General features: G+C 42.5%; 1 protein-coding gene across 3 annotated transcripts in view; it reads right to left on the bottom strand.

Moving 5' to 3' along the window:
• TMEM117 (transmembrane protein 117) overlaps positions 1–15217 on the bottom strand; it is a 198424-nt gene that overhangs the window by 105408 nt on the left and 77799 nt on the right. For all 3 annotated transcript variants that reach the window (XM_081928987.1, XM_081928985.1, XM_081928986.1), the window contains exon 4: positions 12018–12117. In XM_081928987.1, coding sequence (XP_081785113.1) covers positions 12018–12117 — 100 coding nt within the window. The remainder of the gene's footprint in view (positions 1–12017; positions 12118–15217) is intronic.

Genomic DNA, 15217 nt, shown 5'->3' with positions numbered 1-15217 from the left:
ATGGTAGTTCTGTTGCCCTTTTTCATATCGCCACACAGGTGCATTTCTGATACAGTCACAGCCACACAGGAGCTCATTTCTTGTGAACTCACCTGTGGCCTGGCTCCAGAGAATGACAAGGCTGGGACATGGTAGGCCATGTCGAAGTGTACCCACTGTTTTGTCTCATCTTCTAGACCGTGTGGGATTATGTGGCGCACTTGGTTGGCAATGTAGTATAGTTCTGTGTTGGGGATTCCCTACCCTCCTACTAAGGAAGGGAGGTGTAGGTATTTGGGGTTTATTCTTGGTTTTTTGTGTGATTTTTTTCTGCCATTTGTGGAGTTGGGTTGGTGGAATCCAGATTGGGTTTGGAATAGGTAGGTTAATTTTGGAAGGGTGATCATTTTGATCGTGGCTATTTTATCGGAGAGAGAGAGAAGTTAGTACTACTCCATCTCTTCAGGTCTTTGTTAATTTGTCACCATAGGGGTTTGTAATTGTGGTGGTATGGTTTGTTGAGGTGGTACTCCCAGGCATCTGAACTTGGTGCGGCAGAGTTTTATCTTTATGAGTCTGAAATCGATAGAGGGGATTGGAGCCTTAATACTTCTCTCATCATTCTTTATACTACCAAAAATTAAAAGCCCAAGACACTTCTGTAGGCTGTGATGGAACATTTTAGGACAAAGGGCTTTCAAACCAAAACATCAGTTTCTGTTCAAATTGTACTATAATGGGCGTCCAGGAGTAAATGAAAATAAACTATACACAAAATGGTTAGATTTTGAATGAGCAGCAGCAGAATGCAAATGGAAAAATGAAAGAATTCCGCCCCCTGAACTATTAATCTTCTAAATGGGCCATTTATGAGCAATGCAATATCTGAAACTTTTAAATATGCAATAAATAAATGGCTTGCCGCTTTCCTTCGGCAGGCTTGACGAAGGGATGTTGTCGTCAGATCAATAGTGAAGTGGCTCAAGCGCAAAGGGAAATTCTTGCTGCACAGGGAGGGGGTGGGCTTTTTAATGTCAGGGCAGATTCACTTGAATAGCTTTACCACAGCCATCTCGCCATCCCTATGCCCACATAATCTCAGAACTAGCATCCTTGATTAACCCATGTATCTAGACTCTGCAGGGAAAGAGAGGAAAATATGACAATGGTATCCATATTATCCTGACTTCTCCACACCATCTGTCTTATTCCTTCTCTCTGACTCACTGGTATTTCATCTTAGGTGACCCGTTAGTCCCTCAAAAGGAACATGTTTTCCACTCAGATCCTCCTGTTTTGGTCACTGCCTGGGATAGGGTTATCTTTCAACATCTCGGAAACTTACAGCTTCTCTTCCTACATGCAAGCTGTTCCCGTGTTTTCTGTTTTTATCTTTAGAAGTATCCTCTCCATAAAAGCACTTCTCCAAGCACCGCTCATGTCCCATCGAGCCTCCTTTTCGCTGGCTTTTCGTACTGAGATTGTTGAGTCAAAATAGCCCTGGGTAAACTCAGATTTTCTCTCTCATCACTCTGCTCCTTTGCCTCTGTACACAGGCATTTTCAAACTCCAGCTTCTGATGTTCTCTGACACTTCAACCTTGAAATCTTCTCCCTTACTTCTTACTACCATTTTCATCTTGCTTCTGGGCAGAGGTTTGTCTACCATCATCTTCTTTCAACTAGTCCCCTGCCTCCAAGTTCTGCCAGGTTTCTCGGTATATTTGTGACAACCACCAAGCCAATTCCATTTATCTCCTCAGTCCCCATTCAATGCTTTTCGGTGTCTTCCGTGCCAGTGCCACATGATCTTTGCATGCTCTGTTAGTGGCTGTTCACCCACTGCATCTTGCAGTCATATATTATTATACCATGATGCAATTCGAGTACAACAGCCCTCTCAAAATGGAGAGAGAAACGAGCAACCTTTCTTAAGACCAATGATACCTATTGGAAAGGGTATCTCAACACTGAGTTTGGTAAGTCTCTCATGCCAATTATACCTTAATAATTATGAGAGAATTGTTCATTTAAAATGACAACAACACCCTGAGCTTTACGTAGTTGGGATCCAGTTCAAAATGCTATATTAAAAATGCTGGAACACACTATAAGCACATTTTTGACAGCTGGAAGTGTTCACATTTCATTTGACAAAAATGTCTGGATGTGTATTTAGCATGTACAAAAGCACAATATCAGGCTAGTGGTTCCCCCACCCCCCGGGGAATTTCAGTCAAAGTTAATGGACTTACAGCAGCCAGCGATTTGGCCCACCATGCACTTTGTAATTTGCTCTAATAGCCTGGCGAAATTATAGTCTTCATGACTGACTAGGCGGCAAGTGTGGTCATGTCCCTGCTGTGCTTCCTGTCAATCTTTCAGCCTCTGCTAGGCTCCACTATGTTCTTTGGGGTGGCTCTGAGGTAAAGCTCAATACAATTTAGTCAACCATTTAAATTTTATTGACAGTTTTGACACACAGGATCTCTCTGGGCCGCCTAGAGTAGGAGACCAGCAGACCGCAAGGCGGCTCCAGAAGGGCTGATGAGATAGCGACACTCACAGGCACCTGGGGCCTATGAGGATTCTAACCTCAGGAGGGGCCTGTCTGTGAATGACAAAACGCAAAACGTAACAGGCAAGATGCTTACAGCACTGGTACATTTATCTTTGGCACATTGAAGCGTGAAAGCACACACACCGCACTGGTAAGCAACACTGACCCACCTGCCAGAAAGCCGGCACAGCAGCTCCATTCCACCCAATGAGCTTTTCTACCAAGTATGTGTGTAGGTATAATAATTAGGGGAAAGCTAAACAGCTAAGAATTTTTGGGAAGAAGAAAATTGGACTGCACCAACAATAACCTATAAGCCCACAGATGCCTCCTAGTTACAGGACTCGGTTTTCTCCATCTGAATGTTCAAAGAAGTGCTGTGCCAGTTTCAAAGCCTTGTTGCACAGTTCAATTCTATATAATCCCTGATGAAATGCAAACCCATTTTTATTTCCACAAGTGTAGGAGGGTAGCAATACATTTCATGATTTGCAGAGGTGGATTGCTGTAAAGCAAATGCACAAATAGCTTTTTAATGGAGATTTCAGAAGGTACTCGGGGAAACTTGCAAGGGAACTCGGCAGCCTTTCTATCAGTTTAAGTGTTTGAAATCCCCATTCTAAGCCGTGTAAAACAATAATAAAGAAAACTCAGCAAAGACAAGATTAGATTGCTCTGTTTCGAAACCGTTTTACCAAATGCAATATTCAAATGAATTTCAGTATGAATCCATTTACACTTGCCAACATCCATCTCAGTCATATTAAGTAATTTATGGAGGGTTTCCCCCCTTGGTACCTCAGTAAGAATGGATTGGGGGAGGGGGAAAACCCTGACTGCTTTTATTTTGGAGAAAAAGCAGTTGCTGAGTGCCAATATGGATTGCTGCTTCTGCCATATTTGTGCTGAAACTCAACTCCTACCTGCACCCAATGCTGTGTATTTGGAGACAAAATTCAACCAGGAGAGAAAGATTGTGGTATGCTGTCCCAGTTAGGACTGGCATCACATTTTGAACCAGGGCACCATGGCTGTTTTTTCTGCAAATAAAAGCAGCCACCTTAAGCCTGCACGTTTAGACATATCCCTCCCCTCCCCCATTTCCAGGAAAAGCAGGTAATTTTGTCTAAGCAACCAAGGGACCAAATTCAGTGCTGCTTCCTGCCATAGGGTAAGTTGCAAGAGGGTGGTATCATAATGAGATATAGTCACTCTTATCTCAGCATCGAAATTAAAAACCGAAATGAAACAGGAAGGTGCACTTAGCTACAAGCACCATTTTCACACTTTCTATTTCCAGAAATATTCTCCCCTCCTCTCCCTGTAACAATTAAATTTTACCATTTGACATCTCCATATATCCTTTCTCTTTCCCAGGTCTCACCAAGCCGAGGCATAATTTAAGGATTAAGCGAGCCTTTTGCTGTGTGTCCCTGCCATCTGTTGCTAATCCTTCCCTCTGGGGGATGCAGGGGGTTTTGTTTGATCATCTATTTAAGCCATTCAAGTTCTTCTGCTCAATTTGCATGGTCAATTGAATCCTTCTCTGATGATAACATCAGCCTTACTAGTCTAATGTTGGGCACAGGCCGCTTCCATACGCCCCGTTTGTCACATTTGTTGAGGAGGCTGGTGAGCAAGAAGATAAAAATACTTTCCAGGTGGAATTGAAGGGTTATACTTCTTTCAAGGAATATTTTAGGAAACAGGGAAAATCCCCACATCTGCCTATCCTGTTCTTTATAAAACGACTCCATGTTATAAAGCAGGGATAGGCGAAACCTTCCAGACATTGTTGGAAGCCATTAACTCCCATCAGTTCAACTTAGTGTAGCCAGCGGTGAGGGAGCTGGAGTCCACAGGATTTGGAGACCCCACTGTTTCAGCATGCAGCCACAGCTTCCTGTGGCTATTATGGGGTCGGTGGGTGCTTTTTGCGTATGTGCATATAGATATATAACATATGAATTGTTGCTGTTTGTGTGAGATAATGTGTTGTATGCATTTTAATAGAATAATGTCTTTATAATTTTGAAATGTAAGTCACTGGGAGATATTGATATCAAGGAGTATATTAATAATGCATCGTCGTACGTGGCCTCAGGAACATGTTTGCGTCTAAAGCAGATCACCGATGAACTAACGTGAGGCACAATAAATTCTGGGAAAAATATGAGGCAGAAGAAAAGCGTTTGGAAATGAAACGGTCGAAGTAGTCAGTGTAGCCTCCTGGTGATGTGATTTGCAGACACAGAAAAAGCAAATGTCAGTTGAAACATCAGTTGTGAAATGGCCATAGCTTCCGAGAGAAATTGTAAAAAGCAAATTATACATCTGTTCTCAAATCCTCCACGCTGAAAACTATTATATTATTGCTTAAATTTGTATCCCACCCTTCATTAAATTTGTGTATTGCTTTTCTTCATTGGCCTATACATACTTCACAACCCCCTGCCATCTTCCAGGAGCTACAGCAAGATGTTCTGCACCCGAATTAAGAATAACGTGCACCTTGACAGACCACTAATGTAGGGAGTTATTTACAGATATACAGAACTTGTGTTCTTTGACTCAGATGTGCTGGCCACTTCAGTTTCAGTTGATGCTGAAACCTGTTCACTTGTTTGACTACAACCGCTGAATGATTCACACAGGTTGACTAGTTGGCACAAGTGGCTTCCTGGTTGTAACCATGGATCCTTTCCGTTTCCAGATATGCACTAACAAGGCAGCTGGGACACTGGCTACCCAGAAGAGCTCCCTGTAAGAAGAAATGCCAACAGTGGAACAGGAATTCAGTCTGTCCTGGATGAGAAGAGATGCTAGACTACATGGGCCATTGGCCTGATCCAACAGGCGCTTCTATGTTCTTATGATCCAGTGATGTTTAGTGTGTAATTTCCACAGAGTTTGAGAAACACTGTGTCAGTATATTGAACAGTTGGCTAAGCAGAAATCCCTCTGGAGATGGAGAAAGGAGAGAGAGAGAGAGAGAGAGAGAGAGAGAGAGAGAGAGAGAGAGAGAGAAACTGTATAAGAAATCCCCACCCCCAAGAAGAGGTGCTTGCTGCTATGAATAGCACCTCACTACCCCTAATGAGGTCATTCGTTACATCCCTGCGCAGCGATGCTTGCACCAGGCAACTTTAGTTATATATCTTATCCGTTTCATTTTTTCCATTTCACGCTTCACAGTTTAATTTCATTTCCACCTCTGAAGTACAGAGTTGCTAGCTGCACTGTACTTCAGATGCTGCTGCAAATTCAATTATATCTCAGAGGAAGAAAAACAATCAGAAAGATGGACTTTGATCGTAACCGGAATTGTCATGCCCAATTTCTTGACACAATAGTGACTCAGTGACGACGTCAGTCGGAGAGTTTGGGGCTTCCCCAACTGCGGTCCTGAGCCTGCAAGGAATTCTCAGGAAATGGGTAGCAATTTCATTCATAGATAGATAGATAGATAGATAGACAGAAGATAGATAGATGTGTGTGTGTGTGTGTGTGTGTGTGTGTGTGTGTGTGTGTATGCATGCTGCCCTATGAACATGGCAACTTGAAGCTGGTTGTAAAATAAATTGTTCCACTTGTCCTTTACTAAATGGTAAGAAAGGAATGGCATGCTGTATAAGAGGAGATCTTCCTCCATTTTTGACATGACTTGGCATGATACTATTATCATAGTAGTATCATGAGAGCCAGCGGGGTGTAGTGGTTAAGAGTGGTAGACTCGTAATCTGGTGAACCGGGTTCGCTTCCCCGCTCCTCCACATGCAGCTGCTGGGTGACCATGGGCTAGTCACACTTCTTTGAAGTCTCTCATCCCCACTCACCTCACAGAGTGTTTGTTGTGGGGGAGGAAGGGAAAGGAGAATGTTAGCTGCTTTGATAGGGTAGTGATAAAGCGGGATATCAAAGCCAAATTCTTCTTCTTCTTCATAGTAGCTATTGTCCTTCTGCTCATGATCCATTGGGTCCTACCATTAGGAACTCTAGGCCTCTGTCTCTCGGGACTCTTTCAGGCCACCCCTCAAACCCAGATCCTGCTCTCTTTCCCTGGGCCGCACAGCTCAGTGGCCCTGCACTGCACATCCTTTGAGTGCTTAAAAAAAAAAAAGTTTTTGCATTGCAATCATGCCTCTTGCGTGCCTGGATGGAGTGATGTGTGAGTTTAGAAACATTTGACTGGCTTGAATGTTGCCTATCTGCACAAAAGACTGACATCCATTGTCTGGCTCCTGGAAGGTTCCCAATGAAGAAATATACCCTTGGGGCTGAAAAATGTTTTCTGTTCCCCACCTCACCCACTATGGAGGCCAAACTCAAAGCACATTCTAATCATGCATCCTCAAATTAACAAAACAGATTAATGAGTAAAGAAAATTGGAATGGACAGAAGAGCCAGGGAAGGTACTGGCAATTATTGGATGAAGTTGTTTTTAAAGACGTAGTGTGATATAGTGGTTAGGGCAATGGATTGTATCCAGTTGTGCCTCTGTTTGATCCGGCAGAAGCTTCTGCAATTGACAGAGAGGGGTGATTATTGCAAATCCCCCTCTTTCCTGTAGTCCCCCTAACCACCTCCCACTCTGTCCCACTAAGCAGATTAAGCAGAAGGCAGGGAGCATCGGGAGGGACAGGCCCTTCTTTTTCTACTAACAGTAGCCTCTGGTGGATCACATAGCACAGAAGAACACAATTAGATAAAATACAATGGGTCTGCAGTTAAGAAGTTGGGTCCAAATTTCTGCTCTGCCATGAAGCTCTCTCGGTGACCTTGAGCCAGTCAACATATTTCAGCTTAACCCATCTTATATATACTAGTTAGGAGATCAACCCATATGTGATGCTACCTTGATGCCCTTGGATGCAGGCTGTATAACACAATTATAAGAAGAAAAAGGAAATGACAGAGAAAAGCGAAAAATTTTAGGTTTCAGTGAAATACGGCCCATGATTGCACCTTGAAACATACAAAGAATCTGTTATAGTTGGTTTAATGTGATTATTTGGCATTCCATTAGTTTGCAAGTTTGTTTCTTTGTACTGCAGAAACTCCAATGGACACAAGAAGGGGGTATGGTAAACAAATGCATTAAAAATTATACATTTCAAGTTCAAATATCAACTCAGGCCTCAGGTCTGCTTTCAAATGAAGAATCAAATGCAAAATCTATTACAATATGGTACCTGACTTGAAGACAGAGGTACTGAAATCAAAATCAATGTGCACATTCAGAACATCATTGTTCATTTCATGTTCAAACCCCTTCTCCATCCATATTTCTTTTCCAGGAGGATTCACTGAATATGCACAGCAGCTTTGATCCTGATATATCTGCCTTTGAGGGAGAGACCACATTACAAGCAAACAGAAACCTACAAATGAAAACAGGGTTGAGAAGCCTGTTGTCTTCCAGATGTCTTCTCATTATCCCTAGCCAGTGACTTCATTTAGACATGGCCCTAGAATAATGCCAAATAAGCCACCTGATTCCCTTACTACAGATTCCCCAATCAATTTCTTTCTAGCAATAAATGAACAAAACAAAAAGGATAAACACAAATCAACGTGCATTGTTAAACACACAATGTGAGCCTTGGCTCTTTCGTGTAAATACAGATGTGCTTTGAACATCTGCCTGGGAAATTTCTGTTTATATTTCATGTGTTATTCAAAAAAAAAAGTGCAATTCAAGAATGCCATTATCATGGCTTTGCTTCATTTTATACCACAGACATCTGAAGAGTTAACTTGCTTCAGAAACTTTGACAAAATGCCCTGCAATAAACGAAACCTATTGCAGCAACAAAGGTTCTTAATTGTCTCCTGTGTAGCGTCACCTTGATTGGAGGACATCACAGAATATAAAGCACCACCTCAATAGATCTTCATTACTGCGGTTACCACCCACAAAATTGTTGACAAGCCACTGGAAAGTGAGGCCTGGCACCAGTAAACTGCTAAAATGGTTTGCTAGAGAGCGACAGGAGGTTGGAGGGCTAAGAGGCCAGACAGATAAGGTTGTGGAGATTAATGGGCCAAAGTTTCATGAACACCTTTCTTCAAAGACATCTATGCACTCATGGTAACCTTCATTCAAAAACACATACAATCCTTCGATCAGATTTAACTCCATTTTACTACCTGACTATGCAACTTACAGACACCTTCTTTCTCTACATAGAGATTCGCCCTATTACTGAAGGTAAATAAAAGCACAAAGGTTTGGATTCCAAACTAAGTGAATGGAAGTAAGTGAAAGGAAAGTGTTCCACTCCTTCTTTTCCCCATGTGCCCTCTGAAAAACCCCTCCAAGGGGGTTGGGGCCCTCTTGAACAGGGGGTAGTGTCATGGGACTTCTAAAGGACAGGTACATTGTCCCAAATCATTCTTCTGTTCAATTATCTTGGTCTATTTCAGCACAGATCCAGTAAATACTCCCCAGAGACAAATTTCTTTAAAAGAAATGTGTAAATAAGAAATGAGAAAAGCACCATTTGTAAAAGTGAAGCCAAACATCCAGGAATTTACTATTTCATAAGAATGCAGTCATACCTCGGGTTACAGCCGCTTCAGGTTGCGTTTTTTGCGGGTTGCAGACCGCCGAAACCCGGAAGTACCGGAATGGGTTACTTCTGGGTTTCTGTGGTCGCGCATGCGCAGAAGCACTAAATCACGCTTTGCACATGTGCAGAAGCGCCAAATCGCAACCCGTGCATGTGCAGATGGGTTAGAAAAAAGACAGAGGCTCAGTTTGAGGACAGTCTGGGACCTCCATACACACTGTCCAGACTTGTGGCCCATGGAGGTCACTTCAACACTTGTTAACACAGCAGTTTGACTTCACTCTCAGAGGTGCACTCCATTGTCTGTTGACAGGTGCCAACAGAAACTGGGTTCTGGATTAGGTTAATTAGCTATCATGATTATGTAGTGCTGTTTGTCACAGACTTTTTATTAGCTGTTTCCTAATCACCAGCGTGGGTGCACTGCCTGTTGCACTTTGGTTGAAAACTGAGCTTCTTGAAAGACAACCATGATCAAACAATGTCTGTTAACCACTAAATCATGCAATATCTTTCTTCCAAAAAAATAAAATAAAAAAATTAGCACAGAGAGGACACGATAGGAAAAGACCATGCTCCTAGTCAGCTGAATGATAAATGGTTTTCTGGAAACTCTGAGGTGCCAACCTCCATCCCTGCAGCAACTGTGTTCCTCTTCTTCTAAATCAGTCCCAGGCGATGATTTGTTGCGTGCTTGTTTTTCATGGTCACCAAATCAAAATACTGTAATTTGTTTTGGACACTCTGCTTTAGACCACAGCATCTGAAGGCAAATGTATCCTTGATCCTGTTCCCCCTCCCACCTCCACAGTTTTGATTTCCTCCAGATAGATAGAAGATAAATGAGGAAAATTTAGATGATTTCCCTGCAGACATGGAAAACAACAAATCTGGTACTGCTTGCTTTTAATTCTTACATCATTCCTGTCAAGGGTGCTTCCTGGTCAAAGAAATGCACACAGGAGAGAACTCTTTATTCTGAAAGATAACAAAGTGGCTTCTGCAGCTCTGGAGTCTTATGCGCACCAATCTAATGTACAGGCAGCTATTCAAAGGTCCACATTCTATGGAGCAGTTGCAGCACCTGGGAACCACTCCCCCTCCACCAGTGAATCCACCTCAGCCTGATGCGCTGTGTGCATGTAGTCGGAGACTACACCTGCATGGAAGCTTCCGCTCTATCCAGTTCAGTTCTCTCCTGGTTCTGGGAGACAATGGTCCAGGAGAGGGTGGGAAAGCACCAAGCCCTTGCCTGGCCTGCCTCTTTCTCCAGCTCTGAAGATTCCCCCTCTTTGATTCTAGTCTGCTGGCTGGTGCAGTTTGCCACAGACCCCTGCCCCCCTCCCAAATCAGACTCCAGCTCCACTTCCTCTCATCAGCGTCTGGCCAGTCCCTGACAATTCATTTACCCCCCCCAAAAAAAGACCAGCATTTAGGTAACCATAAAGGTAAAGGACCCCTGGATGGTTAAGTCCAGTCAAAGGCGACTATGGGGTTGCGCCGCTCATCTCGCTTTCAGGCCAAGGGAAATGGTGTTTGTCCACACACAGCTTTCCGGGTCATGTGGCCAGCATGACTAAACCACTTCAGGCACAACAGAAACCAGAGCGCACAGAAACACTGTTTACCTTCCAGCCGCAGTGGTGCCTATTTATCTATATGCACTGGCGTGCTTTCTAACTGCTTGGTTGGCAGGAGCTGGGACAGAGCAACGGGAGCTCATCCTGTCACAGGGATTTGAACCGCCAACCTTCTGATTCGCAAACCCAAGAGGCTCAGTGGTTTAGACCACAGTGCCACCCGCGTCCATTTATGTGAATAATGTCTATCACAAGGCCCAAGGATTGCTAGATCAACATTCCAGCATTGGTTTTTCCTCCTTGCTCATCTTTTGCAATCATATGGCTTGCAAGCTAAGTGGCTGGTGTGCATGTTTGGCCTGTTCAGACAATCGTTTTCTAAAGATTTGGATCAGGGCTGGGAAACCTGCAGGTATTTTAGGACCATCATTCTTGACAGCTGGCCATGCTATATGTGTCTGATAGGAGTTGGGGTCTTTAGTCATCATATTATTGTGATGCATTTCTACAGCAAAATAAGTATATTACAAAAGCCAAAAAGATATATTACTTTTTAAAAATATCATGAAAATAAATAAAAGAAACAGAACTAAAATGGCAGCACTGAATTACCTATTGAATCTGAACAATCTAGGTTTCTATCCAATGCAGCAGTGAGTAGCTGTCCGGTCAGTACAAGGATTTCTACTTGTACAACAGGACTTTACCCACCCACCCCCTGCCAAAACATGCCCTGTGGCCTTCCCAAATCTGTTTTGGAGGGTTGGGGGCAAACCCAGAACAGTTGTAAGGAGTGCACAGCAGGAGGAGAGTGGTGAAAGCCCCATTACCATTGCACTGACTAAAAGCTCCTTAGCACTGCATTGGATACCAGTCTCAGTGCCTAGCTTGCCACTCAAAAGTTAAGCCAAGTAAAAATATCAACACTTTCTAGAGGCAAGTAAGGAAATGAGACTTTTTATTTTCAGGTGGAAGATTGCATTACCTCCCTTTCACCCATCAAATATATATATGAAAAATACCCAGTCACTGACAACAGTTAATATTTATTCCATTATTCCATTTCACAACAACAATGAAATCGGCTTCTGCATTCCTAGCCAGGACTCATATTGACATCAAGGGAACAATGCAGCACCTAAGTCATCCTGAGTATAGCATCTTTGTATTTCCAATGCACAAAAGCATCCAGCTGTTATTCATCATGCCACTGTGACCTTGGGGCTTATTTGATTCGAATTATGCTTTTAAAGGCCTTCTGACTATTCTGGTTTTCAATCACCAATTACACTTTTCTGGTTGAACTTTCCCTTTCCCCCCGCTTACCATCCAAGCTGTGACAAAGTCTCCCATCCAGGTCCCCACGGCTGCTACCTTCATAAAACTTTCGTTCCTGATGCCCATGAAGTCTGTTACCATGTATGGCCTGTAAATACAAGCACATATACCATTACGTTACAAATATTCAGGCACAGCAGAAATATGGATGATTTGGCTTTGCTGGCACAGAGAAGAAAGGAAAATAATTTGTCTATCAAAAAGTGCTTTGTTTTGCCGTCTAGATATTTGTTTGCTCATTTGCCTTCCTGTCCTTTCTTACTTCATGCTAGCATACAAGCGGTTCCATGTGCACCTACCTTCAAGTCCCAGTGAAGTCAATGGAACACAGTTTTGAATGTTGCAAAGCAGAGGTTCATATTCAGAAAAAAAACTAGAAGTGGTATTCACAAAATGAACACATATACTATATACTGTACTATATAAAACACAATAGAATTAATCTAAACAAAGGGCAGTAGCAGCTTTACCCATCACCAATATTCTGGAATTGCCTATGTAACAGAAAAGTTTTGAGCTGGCATCAAAAACACAGAACAGTTAGCACACGTCTAATTTCAAGAGGCAGAGCAGGCACCAAAAACACTAAGCTCTACTCCAAGGAGACACTGAATATGTGGAACATGCAGAGGTTCCCATCTGAAGAACTTGATAATCATACAGGTCACAAGGGGACTTCTTAGGTATCTTGATTTCAAGAGCTTTGTAAACTATTAACAAAGGGTTGGTTATATCCGCACCTGAGCAGATTCAGTTAAAAATGTGATATAATGTTAAACCACATGTGAGGTGAAAAGTGTTAACCAGTTGAGGGTGGAGTCATGTTTGAGCTGTGTCCGGAATCGTTCTGGTAACCTAGGTGAACGAATGGCATGATTTCTTCTTGCATTAGAATCATCCCAAAATCTAGCAGGAGAAGAAATCACATTTATTTCCCAACCCACTTGGTTCTTCCTAACAGTAAGGAGCTTCCTAATGGAAGAAGATGCACAACTGTGTTAGAGGTATTTTGCCAAAGGAGAGCTATACTTGAAAGATTCCTGCATTGAGCAGGGGTTTGCATTAGGTCAGATGGGAAACCTCTGGCCCTTCCAACTACTGTGCCCCCCCCCCGCATGCATGGCCAATAACAGAAATGATGGAAACTGTAGCCTGACAATAACTGGAGGTCCTTTTCAAGGTCCATTCCAACTATGTTTCTACAGTTTCTAACAAATGAAATGAGAGTCACCCTGGGAACATATGAGTTTCCCAAATCTGTATAAACTGCTTTTAACTGATGAACCATATTTTGCAGGATTTCTTTTGCAAATTTTGAGGGCTACTTTTGCAGCTAAAAGCCAAAATGGGGTCAAAGTGACTGGATCACCTATCACATTTTGTATTGCACAATTTGGACTGGAGTTTGTAGTTCTATGAATTGTCTAGCCATCATTCTTTTAGCAAATCTCTTTTAGAGTCAGAATATGAATGGGCAATGCAGGGGGCAGGTAACAAAATTGGACTGGTGGACAAGGAACCCCACTCCCCATGGGCCTCATTTGACAAGCTGCTGGGGCCACCCAGCTGTCAATCACCTGATGCCACAAGGACAATGATGTTAGGTGACCCATTTTCCTTTTTCCAACTGGTTTGAAAGACACAGGTACAGATTGGCAAAATATGTCTTGCTGGTCAAAAAGTGAGGCTGGCAGGCTTCAGCCCACAAGACAGACATTCCCCACAGCTGGGTTAGTGGAAACTGTTTATGGAAAACCCATGAAGCACTGTGTCTTGGGCCACAGTCAGTCATTGAAAGTTCTATGACACCACTTTAGACAGAAGTGGCTTCCCCAAAGAATTCTGGGAGATGAGGATGCTGAAAGTTGTTAAGAGATGCCTATTCTCCCGATAGAGCTACATTGAAGTTCTCCATGAAGAGGAATTGATGGTTAAACCATTCTGGTAATTATATCAGTGTAAGAGAGATAAGGATCCAGCTTGTTCTCTAGATTCAGTTTCTTACCTCTGAGACAAATTACTCCTATCTTTGGCTAATGTAGAGTCAACTGTAGACATGGAAATACTGTAGCCTTAGGGCAAGATTGCATTACAAAGATTCTCATTTTAACTAACTAATTTATTCGTAATGCTAACACATTTACAATTTGTTTTCTTTTTTTCTTTTTAATTTGCCCTAACCATACCTTAGGTCATCTTCCCCCTTCCCAGTACATCCATGCTAGCTGCTATACTCATTATTTATCAGCATATTTTGCCTAGTCAAGCCACTGGGTGTGTGGGAGAAAAAAAAGTCGACTGCAAAGCTTTCATTTTGATCCATTCCAAAATAAAAAAATATAAAACAGGGGGTTATTTAGCTGCCTTGGCAATATATAGGTTGCCAAATTAAGTTGAAACTCTGCTTTGGAAAACATGCAACTTTTTCACATTTTTATCTAAACTTTAATAGCATTCATTTTTTAGCTACAAGTTGTTTCACACCAGCTGCTTTTGAACAAAAAAGGCACCCCAAGTAAGGTTTGTTTCTTTTCTGGAAATATAATGGGCATAGATGCTACTCTATTTATATGGCCTCGCCACTTACAAAGCATAAGGAACCTCTGTTATAAGACATGCTATTAACTGGTTTACTTGCTGCTAAATTCAGTGTATTTTGGTTGGATAGAAAATGCTCCCCACCCCCTTACTAACACTACATTTAAGACAAAACACTGCAGCTGAACTGAATGTTCTCTAGACTTTTTGGATCAGAAGAAGAGTTGGGCAGTGGACGGGGGTTCACACCTCCTATCTGAAAAAGTCCTTAAGCTCGTCTTTTTGCATGGCTACTTATAGACATGCCTTCCTTTGCTGCTGCTTTGGAAATCTCTCCCCCCATTTCATTATTCTCAAGTAATAAGGATATAACAGGTAATGTCCTGGCAACTGCTACTACTTAGGGGTCTAAAACGGACACATTTTTACTTACCTTTAACATATGGTTACAACTATTACTTTATAGTTCAGAGCAACGGGGCAGTAGGAATCGTGAGCAAAATGACGTCTGGCCCCATAGTTTTTCCCACATCATGATTTTTTCCTTAGTGCGCGCACACACACGCGCGCGCACACACACACACACACACACACACCGCAATTTGTGATATATCGCCATGCTGAATATTATGAAACTATTGCCATGATGT

The sequence above is a fragment of the Podarcis melisellensis genome (assembly GCF_964234715.1).
Source record: "Podarcis melisellensis genome assembly, chromosome: 10".
Taxonomy (NCBI): domain Eukaryota; kingdom Metazoa; phylum Chordata; class Lepidosauria; order Squamata; family Lacertidae; genus Podarcis; species Podarcis melisellensis.
Note: the sequence above shows the minus strand (reverse complement) of the source record. Positions and strands in the feature narration are given on the sequence as shown.